The sequence below is a fragment of the Acomys minous genome (assembly GCF_964271855.1).
Source record: "Acomys minous genome assembly, chromosome: 14".
NCBI lineage: Eukaryota > Metazoa > Chordata > Mammalia > Rodentia > Muridae > Acomys > Acomys minous.
In genome coordinates, this window is record NC_140496.1 from 16,758,459 (window position 1) to 16,778,901 (window position 20,443).

Genomic DNA, 20,443 nt, shown 5'->3' on the forward strand with positions numbered 1-20,443 from the left:
TTGCTGTTGATTCTTACCCTTCTGGGCTCTTGTTTCCTGTGCCCTGTGTGCCATGCACAGTAGTTCAGCTAGTCATCCCTTTGCAGTCTTTCACAATTAGCTTATGCAAGAAAGGCCATGGCTCTCTTGCTTGCAGTTGGTTTAAGCTGCTGTAAACCATGGGGTGGAAAGAGAAGTGCTTAGTTCTTAGATTCTGCTATAAAGAGTACACTTTACTCCCCCTTTAAAACATGTCTTGGCAGTCCCTGTGCATTGAATTGGTTCCCATATTTCCGGTAGAATAGTTTAACCTTGGGCCTCCATGATGCCCGATACCTGTCAGCACACTGAAAGTTGCTTCTGCAAGCTGGAGATCATGATGGAGTTGGAACTTTGTGGTTGTAAGGTGTAATGTTGATCCCTGGAAGGCTTTTCACTTCTCCTTAAGTCTACCCTAAGGTCCCATTTGAGTGGAGCACCTAATACAAAACTTAGCTGAACTTGCCCTTAATATATATATTTTTTAAAGATAGGGTCTCACTATGTAATCTTGGTTGGCTTGGAACTCACAGAGCTCCACCTGCCCCTGCCTCCCAAACGCTGGGATTAAAGGCGTGTCTCAGCACACCCAGCTTTTCTGGGGCTCTTAAGGAATGCAGTGACCCTAAAGTACTTGTTCTTGAGCTCCCAGGAGCGCACAGAGCTGAGGGCCTTCTGTGTTGTCAGGCGAAAACCTGCCACCAACAGGGATAGTCTTGAACAGTTGGTGCTGCTGCTGACCTGCTGTGCAAACTCCTTAAGGATTCTTCCCTGTGTCCCATAGTCTCAGGGCTTATGTGGCTGCAGTCAGGGGCAGCAGCTGATATTTGGGGTGACACAGATGTGGGCAAAGCCATCTAGCCAAACAGGAACATGGCTTCTGTCTTCACGCCTGCCTTCAGCTTTCCACGCTCCCTCCCCACTTCCCGGAAGGAATTCTGTTCCTCTGGCTGTCACAGACCTCCATCAAGCACCCACTAAACTCTGTCTCCCCCAAGTCATTTACATTAAAAAATTAGTTTCTAGAGGGGCTGTGGTGGCAGTGGCTCACGCCTTTAATCCCAGCACAGAGTAGAAGTAGAGGCAGGTGGATCTCTGTGAGTTCAAGGCTACCTGGTCTACAGAATGAGTTCCAGGACAGCCAAGGATACACAGAGAAACCCTGTCTTGAAAGACAAAACAAAACAGAATAAAAAATAGTTTCTGTCTCCCTTTTTCTGCAAGACAGCTGTTAACAGGTAGAAGATTTGATAGTTGGAACACTTAGTTGGCATAAAAGCCATGTAACTTATGGTTAGGTAGCTGGGCGGTGGTGGCGCATGCCTTTAATCCCAGCACTCGGGAGGCAGAGGCAGGTGGATTGCTGCGAGTTCAAGGCCAGCCTGATCTACAAAGCAAGTCCAGGACAGCCAAGGCTACACAGAGAGACCCTGTCTTGGAAAAACCAAACCAAAACAAAAAACAAAACAAAAAAACACCTTATGGTTAGGTAAATGAGGGTTTTATTTAGTATCAGGGCCAGTTTGAAGAGATCCTTGAGCCAGAGACAAGTCTGAATGCTCTTTTAATCATGTCACTTGCTGCCACCCATGCATGTATTTGAGTGGCTGGAATAGACTGGCCCCCGTATTTGACCTTGTGCTCATGGAAAGCCCACCGCAGTCCGAGTGTCTGTGGTTCCAGGACAGCGACATCAGTGATGCCCCCATTCATGGCCACAGTGCTCTGGCCTTTCTCACCACCAACACTATGTTCATGAAGAGGCACCAAGGGAGCATGGGCTGGTTATCCTAGCAGCTAGGGAGGACCGTGAGATTTCAGTGTGGGGCACTTGCTAGAGTGCTGTTTCCTCCACAGGAAATGGGCTGTTCTAGTAGTCTGCCTTGATGTAGGAACTTGCCTTTAAGGTTTATTTTACACAACATCCAAATAAAATGGGGAGCACTTCTTTTTTAATCGCAGTGTAGCATGGAACCTTTGTGCTGATCTATACCATATGCATAGTGACGTAGTTTAGAGAATTAACATACAGCCAAGTCAAGAAGCAGAATACTGTAAGACCTTCAGGAGCCCTGGAGTGGGGGAGGGGACCCTTTAAATAGTGGCATATAATAATCTCGGAGGTAAACTGTGGGCACTTGGTTAAATTTGACCACCTTTGATCTAAAAGTCTCATGTGGTTTAATGTATTTAAAGATGCCAAAAAACGAATGTCAATTGTTTTGTGCTTAATTTGAAAAAGCCTCATCTCTCCCCGAGGCTTGTTCATGCTTTATCCTGTTTAAGTAGAGCGGGCATCTAAAGCAAAGATGCCCCCGTGCTCTCTTCCATCGCGGGCATGGTCCTCCACACAGACGTCAGAAATTCTCGAGGACTGTTTTCTCCTCAGGGAGAAATGCTGTCATTTTATTACATTCAGTCTAGAAATGTTTCCAGCTAACTGAAATTTTGTGTGTCCACATTTTTCTCCTGTGTACTTTTCTATCCTTTTAGATCTCAGCCCCCGAGACCATTACGTGAGGGAGGCGGAAGGACTAAGGCCTAGTAAGGAGGAGGTTGCAGTCTCACGCAGCCGACTGACAACTGTGCTTTCTGCCTCTTGTGTTTTTAATCTGCCTGGCTTAGGTTGAATTTATACTCACCCAGTGTTCTCTAGATGAAATGACAAGGTTTGTCACTAAAAACTTAAGTGTGAGTGACCTAAAGACCTGTGGAGCCAGGTGTGGTGGCGCACGCCTAGAATCCCAGCACTTGGAGGCAGAGGCAAGCAGATCTCTGTGAGTTCAAGGCCAGCCTGGTCTACAAAGTGAGTCCAGGACAGCCAAGGCTCCACAGGGAGACACTATCTTGAACCCCCCAAACCTCCCTGGGGAAAAAAAAATCTGTCAAGTCTCTCATAGATCAGAAAGCACAGATACTCACAAGGGCACATTTGGCAAATAGGCCAATGATTACCAGCCCAAGAAATAGTGTTTATCCTGGAACTCCTAATAAATACTGAGCATTGACCTCCAGACATTTTCCAGATTTGCAGCCTCTCATCTCTGTTTCAGTTTATATTATTAAAATAGTTCCGATGCAAGTAACTGGAGAGGCCTTTAAATTAACAGAGTAGCATCCGATTTCCATGGTCAGTATGGTATATAGCCCACCCCATACCAGAGCCCCCAGGCCAGCTGGACTACCCAGAGAGCACCCTCCTCAGCTTCCCGCCTCATTTCCCCAGCATTGTTCAGAACTTAGCTTTGCAGCCTTGGCTCATTGCTCCCCAGCCACACTGGGGACTGAGCCTAGTAAGAGCAAGACTGTGTTCTTCACCCCTGTGAGGTGAAGGGGACCTCTTTGCTTGTTTCTCCACTTGTAGTGGGACCTCAGGCCTTTTAAGAGTCCCTCATACCTTCATCAGTTGACGTCAGTCTGCTAATATCCCCACACAGTGACTAAAGACTAAAGAGCAACAGAACTTGAGGCAGGTGGGTTGGGGGAGGGCAGGGGCACAGACACTGCCCCAGTTTCCCATTTTGCAGCATATATACCTATAAATCCATCAGGTGTGGGGGAAACTTTCATTTTATTCTATATTTTTCCCTTTTAATTTTCTTGGTGTTTTTCTTCCTCTTCCTGGGTGTAACGTTTTCACGCACAGATGTCTCCTCGCTCTGCCCGGCGACGTTGGTCCATACAAGCAATTAACGACTTCCCGGTACTGTGCGCTGTGCAAATGCTCTCCTTGACTAATCCTGTCTCTACCAAAGGCCCAAGAATAAAATGCCACCTGCCTGGCTTTGAGGAACCTGAATGACAGGCTAGCTGGTGTTCAAGACCAGCAACAATAAATTTTTTGCCCTGGGGAGGCAGGCACTAAGGACTGCCTCCTTGCCGGTCATGGTATTTCAAATGGGTAAACACTTAAGGTTCACTAACGGGCTTCTTTGCAAATGAAACTCACTCACCGGATGTTGGATGGGACCCTGATCAAATGGCTTCAGCTCACCTGACACCACTTGGGGCACTTCTGCAAATTGCATAGAGCTTTCAAAAGCCCACCTTTAGCATGGGGTGGGGGGAGCAGAGGAAGATAGAAGAGACTTTGCCATTTAGTTTTTATAGTCTTGGTCTGATTCAGAGAAAGAAAAACCTGCTTGCTTCATTGGCATGCTCCATGAGCTGGTTTCATCCTTTGGGTATTTTCTGGAACAAATTTTTCTTCTTCCTATTGGTATTTTCCATCCATAATAAAAGTTGCTACGGACATCCTGTGTTCCTTTCCTCCCTTCCCTACTCACTCCTATTGGCCACCTCCCTCTTCTGTCTTCCTCTCCCGCCCCCTTCATGTTTCAGTAGTGACAAGGCATCCTCAAGGCAGCCTTGAGACCTTGTGTCAATTTTGTTTGCTATAAAGAACGTTTAGAACAACTGACCAATACCCATTTCCTATAAAAACCAGTTGAAACCAGGAGCCTGGAGTAGCAGGAGCCACTGCTCACCAGCTTGCAGAAGGAGCCACCAGCGTGGCCTCTTTCCCGCAGAGAGCTGCTTCAGCCAGCTCTCTTGCTGAGTCTCACTGGTTTCCAGTGCTCTTTAAATAGGAGCTCCCTGCCCACTTTGCTGATTGCGCATTGTTGATGGGGTTGCTGCGAAGCAGTTGGTGGCTTATTCTTGGGCTATTCTGACATTTAACCCATTTACTGGCATCGATGTTGCCTCCTGTTGTAGCAGTAACAGTAGTGGTGCAGTCACGAGCTGGCTAGTGGTTGTCATTTAGTGGCTCCCCTCCCCCAGCCCTTCCTTCCTCTCCTGTCCTCTGCCATCCCCCACGGCTGCCTCGCCAGGGTGTTCAAAGGGCATCCCAGAGCTCACCGTGCAATAACCTGTCTGCCTTGCTTTGTCTCTCTCCCCTCAGTCTCTTCTCATACTCCTGTGAGAAAGGGCATTTTCTGTTGATGGAGCACAGGAAAGACCAGAAAAGCAGAGAGTATTTGCCTCTCAGAGGTACCATTTTGCCATACAGAAAGGAGTCCACCTTTAGTCCTATCTGGATGGGGCTGGAGCAGTGTAGGAGGGCAAAGTGTTAGACCGTGGTGCCCTTCCCTTACCTGCACAGAGTAACTGCACCTCGGCCTTGTATGTCCGTGTTCGTTATAAGCAGAGACTCCAAAGAGAAGCCCAGCGATGTTACTTGACAGGTGTGCAGACAGCAGAGAGTATTAAGGAGAAAGTTAGGTTTCAGGAAAACTGATGAGGTAGGAATGTTCCTTATTTATCTTCTTACCAGGGACCTAAGGCCTCAGCTACCATCCGTTTAGAGATTTATCATGTCTTCATCTGGGCACCTTTGTTATGTTTGAGTTTCTATAATTGGCCGTCCAATGGCTCAGTGAGTGATCCGTGAAGCTGAAGGGGAGACAGGAGAACTGCTACCCTATACAATGAAAAATAAACAAACAAAAGAACAGACACCACTGTTTTGCACCTGCAGGATTTTGAGGAGCGTTTTACAGTTATTCTTTGCTAAATTAAAACAAACAAACAATTAAAACCCCACAGAAACAAAAGCACTAGTGCTGTCCCAAAACTGCCCTTTGTATTTTATCCCTGATGGCAGCTAAAATAGGGTGACCTTATGTGGGGGAACCTTCTTTTATAGTACGCTGGTATAGCTGTGTGAGGTTCCACAGGCATTTTGTAGACACCCAATACATAGCAGTTGGAAACTGCTAGAAGCTTGTTGTCTCATGCAGTCCCAGGAAATGCAGGCCAATTTCCATAATTCAATGAGGGATAGATAATTGCAAAGGTTACTGAAGACCACTGCCTCTCTGTTTTCAAGGAATTGACAGCTCAAATTTGTTTATCTCTCCTGATCCTCTGTAACCTGAAAATGGGAGAAGAGTCTTAAGACATCTCTGGACTCTATCTGCCTAATCTTAATTAACTCACAAAAGAGTGTACTCACATATGCGCGCGCGCACGCGCGCGCGCACACACACACACACACACACACACACACACACACACGGCACATTCTCAAGCTTACCTTGAAACCCAACGTCCTTGTCTGAATCTGGCTTGCCCCAGGGAAAACTGTGTGCCACTATTCTCTTAAGACTAGAGGCTCCCAAGAGAAATCTAGTGCTGTTACTTAACAGCTGTGCAAACAGCAGAGGCCCCTGAAGTACCTGCAAGATGTTAAGGACAAAGCCAGGCCTTCAGCAAACTATCCTGGGTTAGCAGAATGCACTCATGACACTTGAAAGTATAGGAAAAGTAACTACAGAAGGATGTTTTAGGGTCAGCATCATTAGAATCAAATGCCAATCTCTTTATGTACAGAAACTGATCTGCTTAAAGACAGACCAAATGACTTAGGACTTAAGTTTTTTCCCTTGGTTGATTTTTTTTTAGATTTATTTATTATTTATACAGTATTCTGCCCACACATGTGCCTGCCCACCGCAGGAAGGCACCAAATCTCATTACAGGTGGTTGTGAGCCACCATGTGGTTGCTGGGAATTGAACTCGGGACCTTCGGAAGAGCAGATGGTGCTCTTAACCTCTGAGCCATTTCTCCAGTACTGAAAAGCAATCTAGCAAAAATGGGCTTAGCTGGGGCTGGATATGTGGCTTAGATGGTAAAGTGCCTGCCACAGAAGCAAAAGGACCTGTATTCAGATTGCTAGCACCAATATAAAAGCCAGGCACAGTGACCAGGCCCGGATCTGTAGCCCTAGCACTGGGAGTAGGCAGAGTCAGGCTATAGCCAGCCAGTCTAGCCCAGTCTGTGAGCTCCAGGTTCAGTGAGAGACTCTGTCTCCTCCCCATCCCCAAAAGGTATAATTAAGGAAGATACCAGATGTCTGTTGACCTCTGACCTTCACACACATGTATACTACATGTGAACGTGCGCGCGCACGCGCGCACACACACACACACACATATACACATACACACACACACACACACACACACACACACACACACACACACATACACACATATACACACATGAATGTTGCAGGTGGTAGGCCTAGTCAAGTTTCAGCTCCAAAGCTGTGACCTTGTATAAGGTTCCCATCTCCATTTACAAAATGACACTTACAGCGCTGTACCATGGAGCTGCGGCAAGGCGCCTCCCAGCTCAGCACCAACCGTCCAGAAGCAAGAACAACAGGAAAGTCTTTAAATCCTAAGTCAGATATCAAGATACTTGGACTTGTTCCATTATCTGTTGCCAAGTGAGCTAATCTCCTTGCAAATGAGCTACTCCTGGCACGCGAGCCTTATATAATCAGTAATATGCTTTTGTTAGGTTTGCTTTCAAAGTCAGGAAGCGTGGCTATTTTCAGTGTCCTCTAAAAGCTAGCAGGCTCTGTCCACTCTTCCCGAGGCCTCCGTTTGTTTCAGCTGTATAATTAAATGAGCTTTTGTGGGTTGCTAAACTATTCAAGCAGCTCTTACTGGGTTTTTTGTTTGTTTGTTTGTTCAGTTTTTGGGCTTTGGGCTTTGGGTTTTTTTTTGTACTAGGGAGCCACAGTGACTTCATATTTACAGTGTTTTAGAAGCCTTCTGTCCAACTCCGAAGATACACTAGATGGATCATATTCCCTTTCAAATGGAATCTTTTTGGCATAGAAATTAAAAGGAAAGCTTTTTACATTTGTGTGTGTATGTGCACATGTGTGCACTTGTGTGAACGGGTCACATGCCAAGGTCAGAGGACAACCCACTAAACAGGTTCTGGGGTCAAACTCAAGTTGTCAGTCTTGGCAATAATACTCAGATTTTGAAAAATCTGGCTTCTAAATTTCATGTGAAATGGTCAGTTGTCGAGACCTGTGAGCGTATAGTTTCTGGCTACACATTTGTGCTGCTCTGCAGGATAGCTGTGCACTACGTTACCCTGCAACCGGCCATGCAGTGAGAGCCCTGTCAACTCTGCCTGCTTCCAGCCGCTCTGACATGCCCTTCACATATGGGACCCCAGCCGGATAGAAAGATAGTAGTTCTGGAACGTGAACATAGTAGTTCTTCAAGAAATCAGGGTGTGTAGAAGATTGAAGGCGTACCCCATAGTAATAGGTTAACCCCACCCCCACCCCCTCACTCCTTGAGTTGAAGAATCAAGAGGTGTGTATAAGTAACAAATAGTAACAGAACTGCTACGATCAAATGGATCATGGCTCCAAATTGATAGTGATAAATTATGATAAACAACTTACAGATGGTTCCGCTAGCCCACCCCTCTTACCTGCCTGGAACCCAGGTGGCCCACATTTATGAGGTGGGCCCATATTGATTGGTATGGGAAGTCAATACAGTGGACACTTGAGAGACTGGTTGGGACATCAGTAACCAGAAGTGCCTGGCTTTAGACATAGATTGATGCAAGAGTGATTCTACAAAAATCACTAGTGGGAAAGTGACTGTGTGGGTAACAGGAGTGGTGACAGCTGCAGTTTTAAATTTATATAGTTTGCATCCATGTCTTGTCATTGTACCCTTTGGTACAATGCCACAAGATTGGATAACAACTCAGCACAAGCCACGGGTCACCAATAAGCAAAGAAAGATCGGCGTGCGTGAGACTAAATCCACAGTGAATGATTAACTAGGATTAAATTGCCTGGGGCCATATTGAGCCAGAACACACAGTACCTTAGTTTTCTGATGTCAAATTGCACGCCCCTTTTAGTTGCTCCTTATGCCTCCCTTGTTAATAAATGGGTTGCTCCCTTGCTTAGTTGAATGACTTTGGCGACCTCTTTTTTAACTTTTGGAAATAAAATAGGAGTTTGCTCCCATGACTGGTTGTCATTTTGAAGATACCAGATGGGGCTACACTGTGTGACTTTTTGTTTCCCAGGACATTTGTCATTCCACATGAACAGACTCCTCACAGCCACTTCCTGAGACAGCTCTGGGAGCTGAAACACATGTCTGTGGTCTCCCACCTCTGGACCCAGTTTTCCCAACCAAGTATCTTCGACGTTCAGAAATGATTCAGGCCTGCTAAAAATCCAAGGCAATTCTTGTGCTGCCAAGTTTCTCTGTTTCCATGCATTAATGTTTGCAGAGCCCACACTGTCCTGTCTGACTTAAAATAGCAACAAACCCCACTGAAACTGTCTAAGAAGAAAAAAACTTTGAATCATTTCAGGCAAGAACTTTGAACCTAGTACTGAACACCTTCAAGTACCCACCCCAAATTTTTTTGGGGGGGTCTTTACTAACTTCTTACACCTGCTGTTTTAAAACTTAATTAATTAATTAATTCTGGCTTCCTAGTGTCTGTTTTGAGCACCTGCAGAACGTAACTGGCCCTGCAGCAGGTGCTTGTTTTCCTGTTAGGGTCTTGGATCAAGAGCTCGGCCACTCGTTACCCTTTTATTTCCTACAGATGCTGATTCATGTAATTGTGGGCACAATGTAATTTAAAGTCTGCCAATTGCCAATGACCCGAATATGATTTACTCTGCAACTGTGGGTCCCCACTCCCCAGAGTCCGCATTGCTCACCTCTTGTCGTCTCCCCTAGAAATCAAGGAGGTGGAAGAGTAAGCGGGAAGGACCAGACTCCGGCAATCGACCCATTAAGGCTGCTGGCAAGGTCATCATCCAGGATGTGTCCTGCCTCCTTCCTGTTCATAAGGCCCTGGGAGAGCTGTACATGTAAGTCTGAGACTACAGACCCCGAGCCTGTCACTTCGCATCTGCAGACCTTCTTAAAGCTTGGGGTGCTTTGAGGAAACTTGGTGTGTTAGCTTTTTTTTGGTGCCTAACGAATGGCCACAAACTGCAGCATCTGAGGGTGTCCACTTATCACCTTGCTGTTTCTGTGGGACAGGCACCTAGCTTCAGTGCGCCCTCCCTGCCTAGCTGAAAGTGTGAGCTTGGCCCCACTGTGGTCTCTTCCAGTGCTCAGAGTCCGGCAAGCCAGTTTAGTTAGCGAATTCAGACCCTCACAGCTGTAGAGCACTTGGCATATTTCATCTTTGAGACCAGCAGTGGCCGACAGAACCGCTGTTTTTTGAAGGTCCTGCCTGACTTAGGCCGCATGGACTATTGTGCCTTTCAACAGACTCCAGGTCAAGGGCTTAGTAATATAACCATGAACGTGATCTCCCAGGAATGCTGGAGGGCCCATCTGGGAATTCTGCCTCCCACACCCAATGTGTAGAGCAGATCAAAGCCGAGTTGTTCTGGTTGAAGGGAATAGGAGCAGAGGCTGGCCTATAGGATCCCTAAGTCCTCCTGAACTTGACCATGTAGCCAAGTGTTTTCTTTTGTAGTACACTCACAGCTCGGTACTTGTTATGTGGAAATCACAGGTAGTTCGCACATATTTAAATCCCAGACCTTGGGAACTCAACAGAAAAGCTGGTGGCTAATCACTGCCTCCTCCTTATCTGAAAGGGGAGAGTGATTTCCTGTCCCCAAGGTAGGAACCACAGCCCTGTAGCACCAGCTCTAGTTATCCCTTCTGTCCCTGTCAGATAGAAGGCAACATTTTGAGTGACAACCAAAGAGGAACTTTTCTAGTCTGTTAAATCAGGAGGAATTCTTGGGAAATTAGAGTGGAAACCTTCTTAATCCTTCTCTGTTTTAATTTCAGATTGAATGTGAACGATACCCAGGAGACGTGTCAGAAGAATGCCACCTCTGCCATGCTTGTTGGGAGGAAGGACCTGGTCCAGGTAGTGCAGTCCCTGGTGGTCAGGCTCTAGCCATGACACTGGTACCTTAATGACATTTACAGCGTGTGCCCCCATTTTGAAGTTTCTTTTGTTTTGTTTTGTTTTTCAAGACAGGGTTTCTCTGTGTAGTCTTGGCTGTCCTGGGACTAGCTCTGTAGACCAGGCTGGCCTTGAACTCACAGAGATCCGCCTACCTCTGCCTGATGGCATGGGCTGGGATTAAAGGTGTGTGCCACCACCTCCTGGCTTGAAGTTTCTCTTTAGATTTCCTTTGCCAGTCAGTAGGGCTGGAGCAGCTTCCTAAGTCTTTACCCTGGAGATTTTTATTCTTAGTGCTAAGTGGGGAGATCCTTATTTGTTTGTTGTTTGCTTGTCTTAAACTATGTATGTTTCTTTTCTTTTTTCTTACGGTTTTTGGAGATAGGGTTTCCCTATGTAGCCTTGCCTGTCCTGGAACCCACTCTGTAGATCAGGCTGGCCTCAAACTCACAGAGATCTGCCTGCCTCTGCCTTAAACTATGAGTGTTTCTATTTCAGTACCACAGTGATTGTTGTATGCCTAAATTTGAGTGTCTGTGTCTTTGTCCTTTTACCTCAGTTATTTTTTAAAATATTTCAAAAGTTTACCAGAGTGTTCTTCTAGGTAGAGGTAAACAGTTTTAAAATCTGATGTTATGGGGCTGGAGAGATGGCTTAGTGGTGAAGAGCAGTGGCTGCCCTTATAGAGGGCCCCAGCTTGATCCCAGCACCCTCGAGGCGGCTCATATCTGTAGCTCCAGTCCCAGGGAATCCAGCTCCGTCTTCTGACTTCCTTGGTACCATGGATACCATGATACATGCACATACATGCAGGCAAAGCACTCATATACATAAAATAGTAATAAAATTTAAAAAATAAAATGTGGCAGGACTTATAAAATGTAAATTCTCTTCATTTTTGTAGCTTCCCCGGCATTGCTATCTGAACTCTTTTATTGAGATACAGCTGGCGTATCATGAGTCTGCCCGTTTAAAATGTGCTAGTTTGCTGGGTGTGGTGGTGCACACACCTTTAATCCCAGCACTCGGGAGGCAGAGGCAGGTGGATCTCTGTGAGTACAAGGACAGCCAAGGTTACACAGAGAAACCCTGTCTCAAAAAACCAAAAATAAAAAATAAAATGTGCTAGTTACTGTGCTGTAGTGTCATCAGTTGTGCACTTGTCATCAGAAACCGTCAGAACATTCTTATCACCCAGAGAGAAACTCTTGCCTTTCAGTCCTTCCCATCAGCCCCGGGCAACCGCCAGTCACGTACTGTCTTCATCTCACTCTGTTCTTTAGGTGACAGTTAGACCAAGATTTGGAAATGACTAGCAGTTGTCCCAGCAGCTCAGTGTTTAACCTTACAACTAAATGAACCAACACTTAGGCCTTCTCTTGATTAAAATCACCCCTGAGATTTCCATTCATCTAGTAGTGAGCATCACCGCGTCTCTCCCGAAGCCCTTTAAAAAAGAACCTCCTCGTGGATTTAGTCTACTTCCGTCACCCCCGCCCACCCAGACTCTAAGAAGGCAAATGATGTGATAGGAAGAGCATGGGATTACAGTGGGGACCGAGTCCAGCTCGGAGTCCTTGAGAACAACCCAGCCTTTGAGGTTTTTTGTTTTTTTGTTTTTTGTTTTTTTAAGATTTATTTATTTATTATTATGTATACGGTGCTTTCTCTGCATATACCCCTGCAGGCCAGAAGAGGGCATCAGATCACATCATAGATGGCTGTGAGCCACCATGTAGTTGCTGGGAATTGAACTCTCCAGTGCCCTTTGAGGGTGTTTCTGAAGTGAGAACCTGAAGAGTTCCCCCGTGGGGTTGGTGAGACTGGCAAAGGCTAGCCCACGGCTCCCAGAGCACATTCTGTCGGCAAAGTTTCCTTCTGACGTTCCCTGTGTGCTCTCGCTCCCTCTTCTTCACCCTCTTCTCTTTCGTGCCGCCCTCTTTTCCTCACTTCTCTCCTCTCTCCCCTTCCTTTCTCCTTTTTCTTTCTCCTCTCCCCAACTCCTCCTTCTCTTTCCCCTCCCCTGGTGCTTTTCTGGCAGGATTGGTATGGAAGGCTAGCCCAGTCTGAGTGAGATGGGCAGACTCTTGACTCGGCCCTGGCCCTGTGTGTGTCCCCAGGCAAGCCACCCCGTCTTTCTAAACCTCAGGCTCCTTGCTGTCAAATGGAACAATACTCTTGAATTCATTAGGAAGTCAGTGAAGTGAAACTTGTGAATTCTCTTAGGTGTCTGGTCACTGGAAATGCCTAGTACATTTCCGTTGCTGTTCTGTGGCTGTCATTTGTGACACCGTTTAAAGACAGAAAATGACGAGTGACAGTGAGTGCTTGAAGAGTTTTGTTGCTGGTTTTCTTCATGCCCTGTTTTGTGTCCCTCCTGTTTACATTCTGTGGAAGGCCTTTAGGAGATGTGTGTTACAGAGAGGAAACGAACACAACTATCTGTCAGCCGAGCTAGAAGGCCTGGCCTGCCCCAGAAAGTCATTAGCTTCTTTGAGCAACTGTTGATGCGGGTGGGTTGGTTGTCATGGCGATGGGTGTAAGCTGCTTGTTCCTCCTTGGAGCAATGCTTGTATGTCACTTTCAGTGTGCTGCTCTCATGCTATTGGTTTTACATACCTAATGTTCTCTTTTCACCATTTTTATTTCCTTGCTCGTCTCAAATTACAGACTTGACTCAAAATTTGTATCTTCTTCCTTTTGGGATTAGGATAGTGTGTTCCAGTTAGCGGGTACCATGATTGGATCACCTTTCCAAAACCAAAGAAAACAGAGATTTTTCCAAGATTAGCCTTCAGGTGTTTGAAGGTTTCGAAGGGTTGGGGCTCTTTCTGATGGTCAGTGAAGGCCTTGGACTTAATTAACTCTTCTGGCATTTGTTTGGCAATTCTAAGCCCCAGTTTTGAGTCTGGAGTGGTCATCAGACTTCATGTCAATATAAAGAAAGCCAAGGTTGTGTTCCATCTTGGCCTGTTCTTTAGCTCAAGAGTGCACTAAAATGCCAGGCGTGGTGGCACACTCCTTTCACCCCAGCATTCGGGAGGCAGAGGCAGGTGGATCACTGTGAGTTCGAGGCCAGCCTGGTCTATAAGTGAGTCTAGGACAGCCAAGGCTACACAGAGAAACCCTGTCTCGAAAAACAAACAAACAAACAAACAAAAAGTGTGCACTAAAACTTTTGTGATGGAGGCAACGAAGTTTTCCATTTGTTATGTAAAGACTAGGTCTCCAGAAGGGCACACCCTGCTCTTGCTTGCTCTCTGCCGATCCAGTTCACCAGTGAAGCGTCAGAAGAGGCCGGGAGTGATAAAGATGCTGGCCCCTTAAAATTGTTATGCTGTGTTATTTCTCCTAACGTTGCTTAATAGGTTTTCCTTAAGGAGATGAGGTAGTCTACATGCTGGTGTAGACCTCACTGTGGAGCCTTGCCTCCTCCAACCCTCTGCAGCCTCAGCCTTCCAAGTCTGAGGTTGCAAGCAGGAGCCACTATGTTTGGCCTTTAATGGAAGTGTTAAGGCTAGTGCTTTTCAGCTTCATTGTACATCACACCACTGAGGATCCTGCTAAAATGTCATCTCTGACCCATTAAGAGAATCTGCAAATCAGCCAGCCCTGGCTTTTGCCGCCCTGTGGTGTGGTTTCAGGCTGTAGGAGGGGATAATACACGGGGCTCTCTTACATTTTCTGTTCATCTCATCAGTGATTTGAGTCTGAGCATCTTCCTTTGGTCTCTCCAGGTTTGGTCGCTTGCTACAGTAGCTACAGATCTTTGCCTTGGTCCGAAGTCTGACCCAGATTTGGAAACACCTTGGGCTCGACATCCATTTGGGCGACAGCTGCTGGAGTCCCTGTAGGTTCTGAGAGCTAAAAGTGAGGAAAATGAGTAAAGTGCATCGTAGATCTGTAAACACATTAAATGTTACTGCCGCAGTGAGGGGCGCAGAGGCCAGAGGCGTAAAGGGAAGAAGGCTCTTTGCTTTTAGCATGGAAGTAGCCTCTGTGCAGAACAAACTTGTGGCAGCACGAGGCGTTAAATAACAGTTGTCACTCACAAGGGTTGGAAACCACTAAGAGTCCCGTGGTGCATTAGAGTGCGTTAGTCCTTCACTCGCACCACTGGGCGCACGGCCCTCTGGGCTCTGGGGATGATACGTTCCTTCATGGTGCTGTGTGGTTTGGCCGCTGGGAACAGGACAGAACTGTGTGGTGGTGTCCATGTTCTCCCAATACTAGGACCTTGGATTTATGTCCAACTTACTACTCTGAAATACAGTGAGTCAGACAATAGAAAATAATGTTCCATTAAGTAAGACACTCAAGTATTATTCCTCACAGTGAGGCTCAGGGACTGGGCAGAGAAAATGCACTGTTTCAAGCTGAGGCTCCCTTTTCTGCTAGTTGAGGGCAGACCGGGAAACTGATCATGCCCTCATTGCCGCCTCGTCCTTAAGAGGTGTGTGTGTGTGTGTGTGTGTGTGTGTGTGTGTGTGTTATGGTGGTCCTGAACAATAAAGGGGATGAAAAACTAAGGTATTTCTTGTCATTCTTATTTAGTCCAGAAAGCAGAGTCGGTGGCCCGCCAACCCATAGTGATAGAGTATTCTCTGAGCACCTCCTTGGAGTATCAGTCAAATGAAGGACACATATAGAAACTTACTGTGAAGCAGGGGGATTCTTCCTGGAGCTGGGGAGTGTGAAAGGGCCCGAGAGGGTGTGGCCCACCTCTCTCAGATGCTAGGCCAGTCTGCTCGGCTCTGGAGCTGTGCTGTGTCAGAGCCCATACCTGACTGTCACTTGAAGCTTTCAGGTTCATATGTAGGTTGTCACTGACATTCTGGAAGTTTTATGCTAAAACAAATGAGACCCATCTCATAGTAGGTGAGGCCTGTTCCTGACAAGGTCAGGGAAGGGTGGAACATCCTCCAGCCCAGCCCATAGTAGTGGTAGCTTTACAGCTGGTAATAGCCCCTCCTCCACCCCTCCTCTTGGCCTGCTTTTTCTCCTCCATATTTCACAGATTGGCTCACTATTGCCAACTCCGAGATGTGCAGACCCTGGCTATGCTGTGCAGCGTGTTTGAAGCCCAGTCCCGGCCTCAGGGGCTCCCAAACCCCTTCGGGCCTTTCCCTAATCGATCTTCTAATCTCGTGGTGTCCCACAGTCGATATGTGAGTTCGTGGCTTTCTGGCTTCCCTTGAGGTCTGTTCCCCTGCCCCCAAAGTGTAGCTTGGCAGTGGCCGGTGTTCTGATGGCAGTGTGTGTTCCTCCTCCCTTGTAGCCCAGCTTCACCTCCTCGGGGTCCTGCTCCAGCATGTCAGACCCAGGCTGCAACACCGGTGGCTGGAACATAGGTTGGTGAGGGAACGGCACAGCCGGCACTGGACTTTGGCTATCCCTGAGGCTTGCTTTGTTCACCACAGTAATCCACCTCTTATCCTTCCGCATGCCTTATTTGCAAATCCGCACCCCCCCCCAGAAATGATCTTAATTTTCTTGATTATAAAAATAGAACATGAGCCAGGCGATGACGGTGCATGCCTTTAATCCCAGCATTCAGGAGGCAGAGGCAGGTGGGTTGCTGTGAGTTTGAGGCTAGCCTGGTCTACAAAGCAAGTCCAGGACAGCCAAGGCTACACAGAGAAACCCTGTCTTGAAAAACAAACAAACAAAAAAAAATAGAACCTGAGCCAGGTGTAGTGATATATACCTGTAATCCCAGCTTCTCAGGAGGCTGAGACAACAGGATTACACAGCCCAGGAGTCTGAGGCCATCTTGGGCAACATAGCAAGACCTTGGGCAAGGGGAGTGTAAGGCTAGCCTGAGTGACACAGAAAGATCTGTGTATACACACACACACACACACACACACACACACACACACGCCCACGCCCACAAACACGCATATATACTTCATGTCCATGAACATGACATGAAGAACAAAGAAAAAGTGTCAGAGAAAAAATTGTAATGGTTGATAGCTCAGTCTCTCTCACTTAATAACGTGTATTAATATCCCAGAACATTGCATGCCCTCCTCCCTTATGTGTGTGTGCATGGGCTAGTCATTTCATTTATGCCGTTCTGTGTTCCGCTTTTAATTTTATTGTGAGCATTTTCTCATGTCGTTTAACAAGTTTCTGTGATGCCCCGTTGCACAGCATTCTACTAGATCGTTATGCCATAATTTGCTTAGCTATCATGTGCGCTTAATTACCAGGTCCTCTTGGTGATAAATACCGGAAAGAGGTATGGCTAGGAAAAGTACTGCAGGATGCTGTTCCTCCGAGTTCTTAGTTTGGAGTATTTTGATTCCAGAGAATGAAGTGGGGGGCACACCGCGGTGTGGAGGGTGGGAGAGGCTTCCTGTTTTCCGTGCCTCTCCTGACTGCCATCCTCCCTTTTGCTTTTCTTTAGTGGGAAGAGAGACAGAACACATATCTTCTCCTTGGGGAGAGTCTTCACCAGAAGAGCTCCGCTTTGGGAGCCTAACCTACAATGACCCCCGAGAGCGGGAACGCGACCAGCATGACAAAAACAAGAGGTAGCCGTCTCCCGCAGAGGGTAGCCACCTTCCCCAGTGGCAGCTGCAGAACCCACGGCTTCAGAATCAAACTCTGGCCTCCAGAACGTGGCGTTTAAGATCAAATGCCATCAGCTATTGGGCTTGCTTTTCTCTTAAAGAACTGACAGGGAACCTTCCGTGTTTATCCAGGCTCCTGGACCCCGCCAATACCCAGCAGTTTGATGACTTTAAGAAGTGCTACGGAGAGATCCTCTACCGCTGGGGCCTGAGAGAGAAGCGAGCAGAAGTGCTGAAGTTTGTGTCCTGCCCTCCTGACCCTCACAAAGGGATCGGTGAATATGAATTTTTTTTTTTCCTGTCACTGCCTGGAAGGCCTTATACTCTAATTTGCCCATAACCTTAGGTTTGGAAGGTTGAACTTCTCACTTATAGGCAGAAGATTCTGAAGTGTTTGAGTCTCTTTAAGCTTCTGGAAACCTTGTATTTCATAACAAGATTCACCTTCTGTTCTGACAGCGGTGTCTTAGACGTGGTACTCAATGTAGACAAGAAATAGACATGATTAGTAATATATTCAGCTACTGTATATCAAGCCCATGGTAAGCACAGTGGTACCCATGGCAGAGCAGAGGGGAAGAGTAAGCAATTAAAAATTGTGGTAACTGGCCGGGCATGGTTGTGCAGGTCTTTAATTCCAGCACTCAGGAGGCAGAGGCAGGCGGATCTCTGTGAGTTCCAAAGCCAGCCTGGTCTATGAAGCAAGTCCGGGACAGCCAAGGCTACACAGAGAAATCCTGTCTCAAAAAACAAAATACAAAAACAAAAAATTGTGATAACTATACTTTGGCAGGAGAGATGGCTCAGGGCTGAAGGGCACTAGAGGAACTGGGTCCAGTTCCCATCATGCACACAGTGGCTCACACTGGTCTGTGACTACACCCAGAGGATCCAAAGCTCTCTTAAGCCTCTGAGGGCACTCACTGCACACCTATGGTGCACACATACACATGCAGGCCGCAGAACACCCATACACATGAAATAAAATATCTATTTTAAAAAGGAGTAGACTCAACTGGGCAGTGGTGGAGCATGCCTTTAATCTCAGCATTTATGGGAAACAGCTGAATCTCTGTAAGTTTGAGGCCAGCCTTGTGTATAAAGTGAGTTCCAAGACAGTCAGAGCAATGCAGAGAAACCCTGTCTCAAAAAACAAACAACAACAAGACAAAACCAACAACAAAAGAGGAGTAGACTTATCGTGATTTGCTGACAAATTGGATGTGGACTGAGGAGGAGACAAAGCTTTGGTGATTTCTGGGTTTCCAGCTAATGCACTGAGCTCATAGCAACATTAAGACAGAAAGTAACGGAAGGATACCGAGTGTCAGGAGGTAGGGGTCTAGAGAAGTCACATGCTCAGTCAGATGTGATCTGGGTCTCAGGAGCTGGTGATTGGGTATCTTCACTGTACAGTTGGTATGTAAGCCTATTAGAGTGTGTGCCTTATCCAGGCATAGCGGCACACACCTTTTTTTTAAGCCTCAGAAGGAAGAAGCAAGGGGATCTTTGAGTTTGAGGCCGGCTAGGGTAGGGAATACATAGTAAGACTCCCTCTCTCTCTCTCTCTCTCTCTCTCTCTCTCTCTCTCTCTCTCTCTCTCTCTCTCTCCTCTCTCTCTCTCTCTCTCTCTCTCCCTCTCTCTCTCTCTCTCTCTCTCCCTCTCTCTCTCTCTCTCTCTCTCACACACACACACACACACACACACACACACACACACGCAGTGTATTTACGTGGGTGCTAAGGATGGAAAGGGAGAGAGTGCAGGGAGCACAATTGAGGGGCTTCCCAGCCTGGACCTTGAGAGAAATGAGCACTTAGTGTTGTGCCCAAGAGGACGATGAGCACTGGGATGAGACACCGTGAGTTTGGTGAGGAGCCAACGGCCTGACCATTGTTTCCCTTCCTCCCTCACACCCTGGCAAGCATCTGCACAGATTTGTTTTGAAAAGGTGTTAACTGCATAAGGAGAAGTAACATTGGCAATAAGCCAAGAGCTGTGAAATGGATGAGTTATTGGTAGCTGACTTAGGAGGCCCAAGCAAGCCAAACTTGCAGTCGAAACACTGCCATCGCTTAGGACTCAGGGGTACCTGGTCCTCCGAGACGGGCTCAAAGATGAAATGCAAAAGCTGGTCTTGCTTGATGGCCCTTGGAGGATGCTCAAGTTTCCTTCCCGCCTGTAGAGCAGGTCATGAACCCAACAGCAAACTATAAGCTTGTTCTGCAGAGAAACGAAGCACATTTGCAGATTGGTTGGCTCCATCTACCATAATGAATGGAGAAAGACTGGGGACCCAGAGGAGGCCTAGAAGCTTCCAGAAAGAGAAAGAGGTTCAGATATGAAGGATGAGGGAGGTGAAGAGCATCAACTCTAAGGACTGGCCATGGTAACTGGATGACCAGGCAGCAGACTCTTCAGAATGCTCAGGAATAGGATTTCTAACCTAGAAGCAGTTATCAGCCGTGTACAAAGCAAACATGTCCCTAAGAAGCAGGGCTAGATCCAGCCCAGGACCTGACGGGACCAGAGAGTTGATGGAGAGCGTGCACTGCGACACACCTAGAGAGAGACTGGCTCCAGGGAGAGAAGCTGAAAAAATAATCGAATGTTTTCCACTGCTGGGCATATTTATAGAAGACAGACACTTAAGGGAGAGTTTGGCAATGAATTATTGATAAGTACATAGCAAACTAAGCAAATGAAAGAATGAGGTATTTACTAATTCTGGGAAAAACAAAATGTGCAAGAAAGGAAAAGTGTCATAGAACATGACTTGAATAATGTTTGCTCAGGTAAATAATGTATGAGACAAATGTGGTCCAGCCAGGGCAGCGCTGGGGAGACAGCCAGGCGCTGGGTATGGTGGCGAAGGCTGGAAGAGAGAAGCCTGGGAAGTCCTTCCCTCTGGGGAGCCAGTAGACAATGCTTCGATATGGTACTTAAGAATTTGTTTTGTAGCCGGGTGGTGGTGCACATCTTTAATCTCAGCACTTGGGAGGCAGGGGCAGGCGGATCTCCCTGAGTTTGAGGCCAGCCTGGTCTACAGAGCGAGTTCCATGACAGCCAAGGTTACACCGAGAGACCCTGTCTCAAAAAACCAAAATAAA

The 20,443-nt window shown here is 46.9% G+C and overlaps 1 protein-coding gene across 7 annotated transcripts in view; it reads left to right on the top strand.

Moving 5' to 3' along the window:
- WDR59 (WD repeat domain 59) overlaps positions 1–20,443 on the top strand; it is a 72,819-nt gene that overhangs the window by 45,699 nt on the left and 6,677 nt on the right. For 5 of the 7 annotated variants that reach the window (XR_014774442.1, XM_084756653.1, XM_084756649.1 and 2 more), the window contains 8 exons: positions 3,665–3,721; positions 9,554–9,687; positions 10,631–10,712; positions 14,489–14,601; positions 15,769–15,919; positions 16,030–16,102; positions 17,167–17,293; positions 17,465–17,607. Coding sequence is in view for 6 of the 7 variants with exons in the window: in XM_084756653.1 (XP_084612779.1) it covers positions 3,665–3,721; positions 9,554–9,687; positions 10,631–10,712; positions 14,489–14,601; positions 15,769–15,919; positions 16,030–16,102; positions 17,167–17,293; positions 17,465–17,607 (880 nt within the window). In the remaining variant the exon portion in view is untranslated. The remainder of the gene's footprint in view (positions 1–3,664; positions 3,722–9,553; positions 9,688–10,630; positions 10,713–14,488; positions 14,602–15,768; positions 15,920–16,029; positions 16,103–17,166; positions 17,294–17,464; positions 17,608–20,443) is intronic. The other 2 variants (XM_084756651.1, XM_084756650.1) reach the window with 1 other exon arrangement.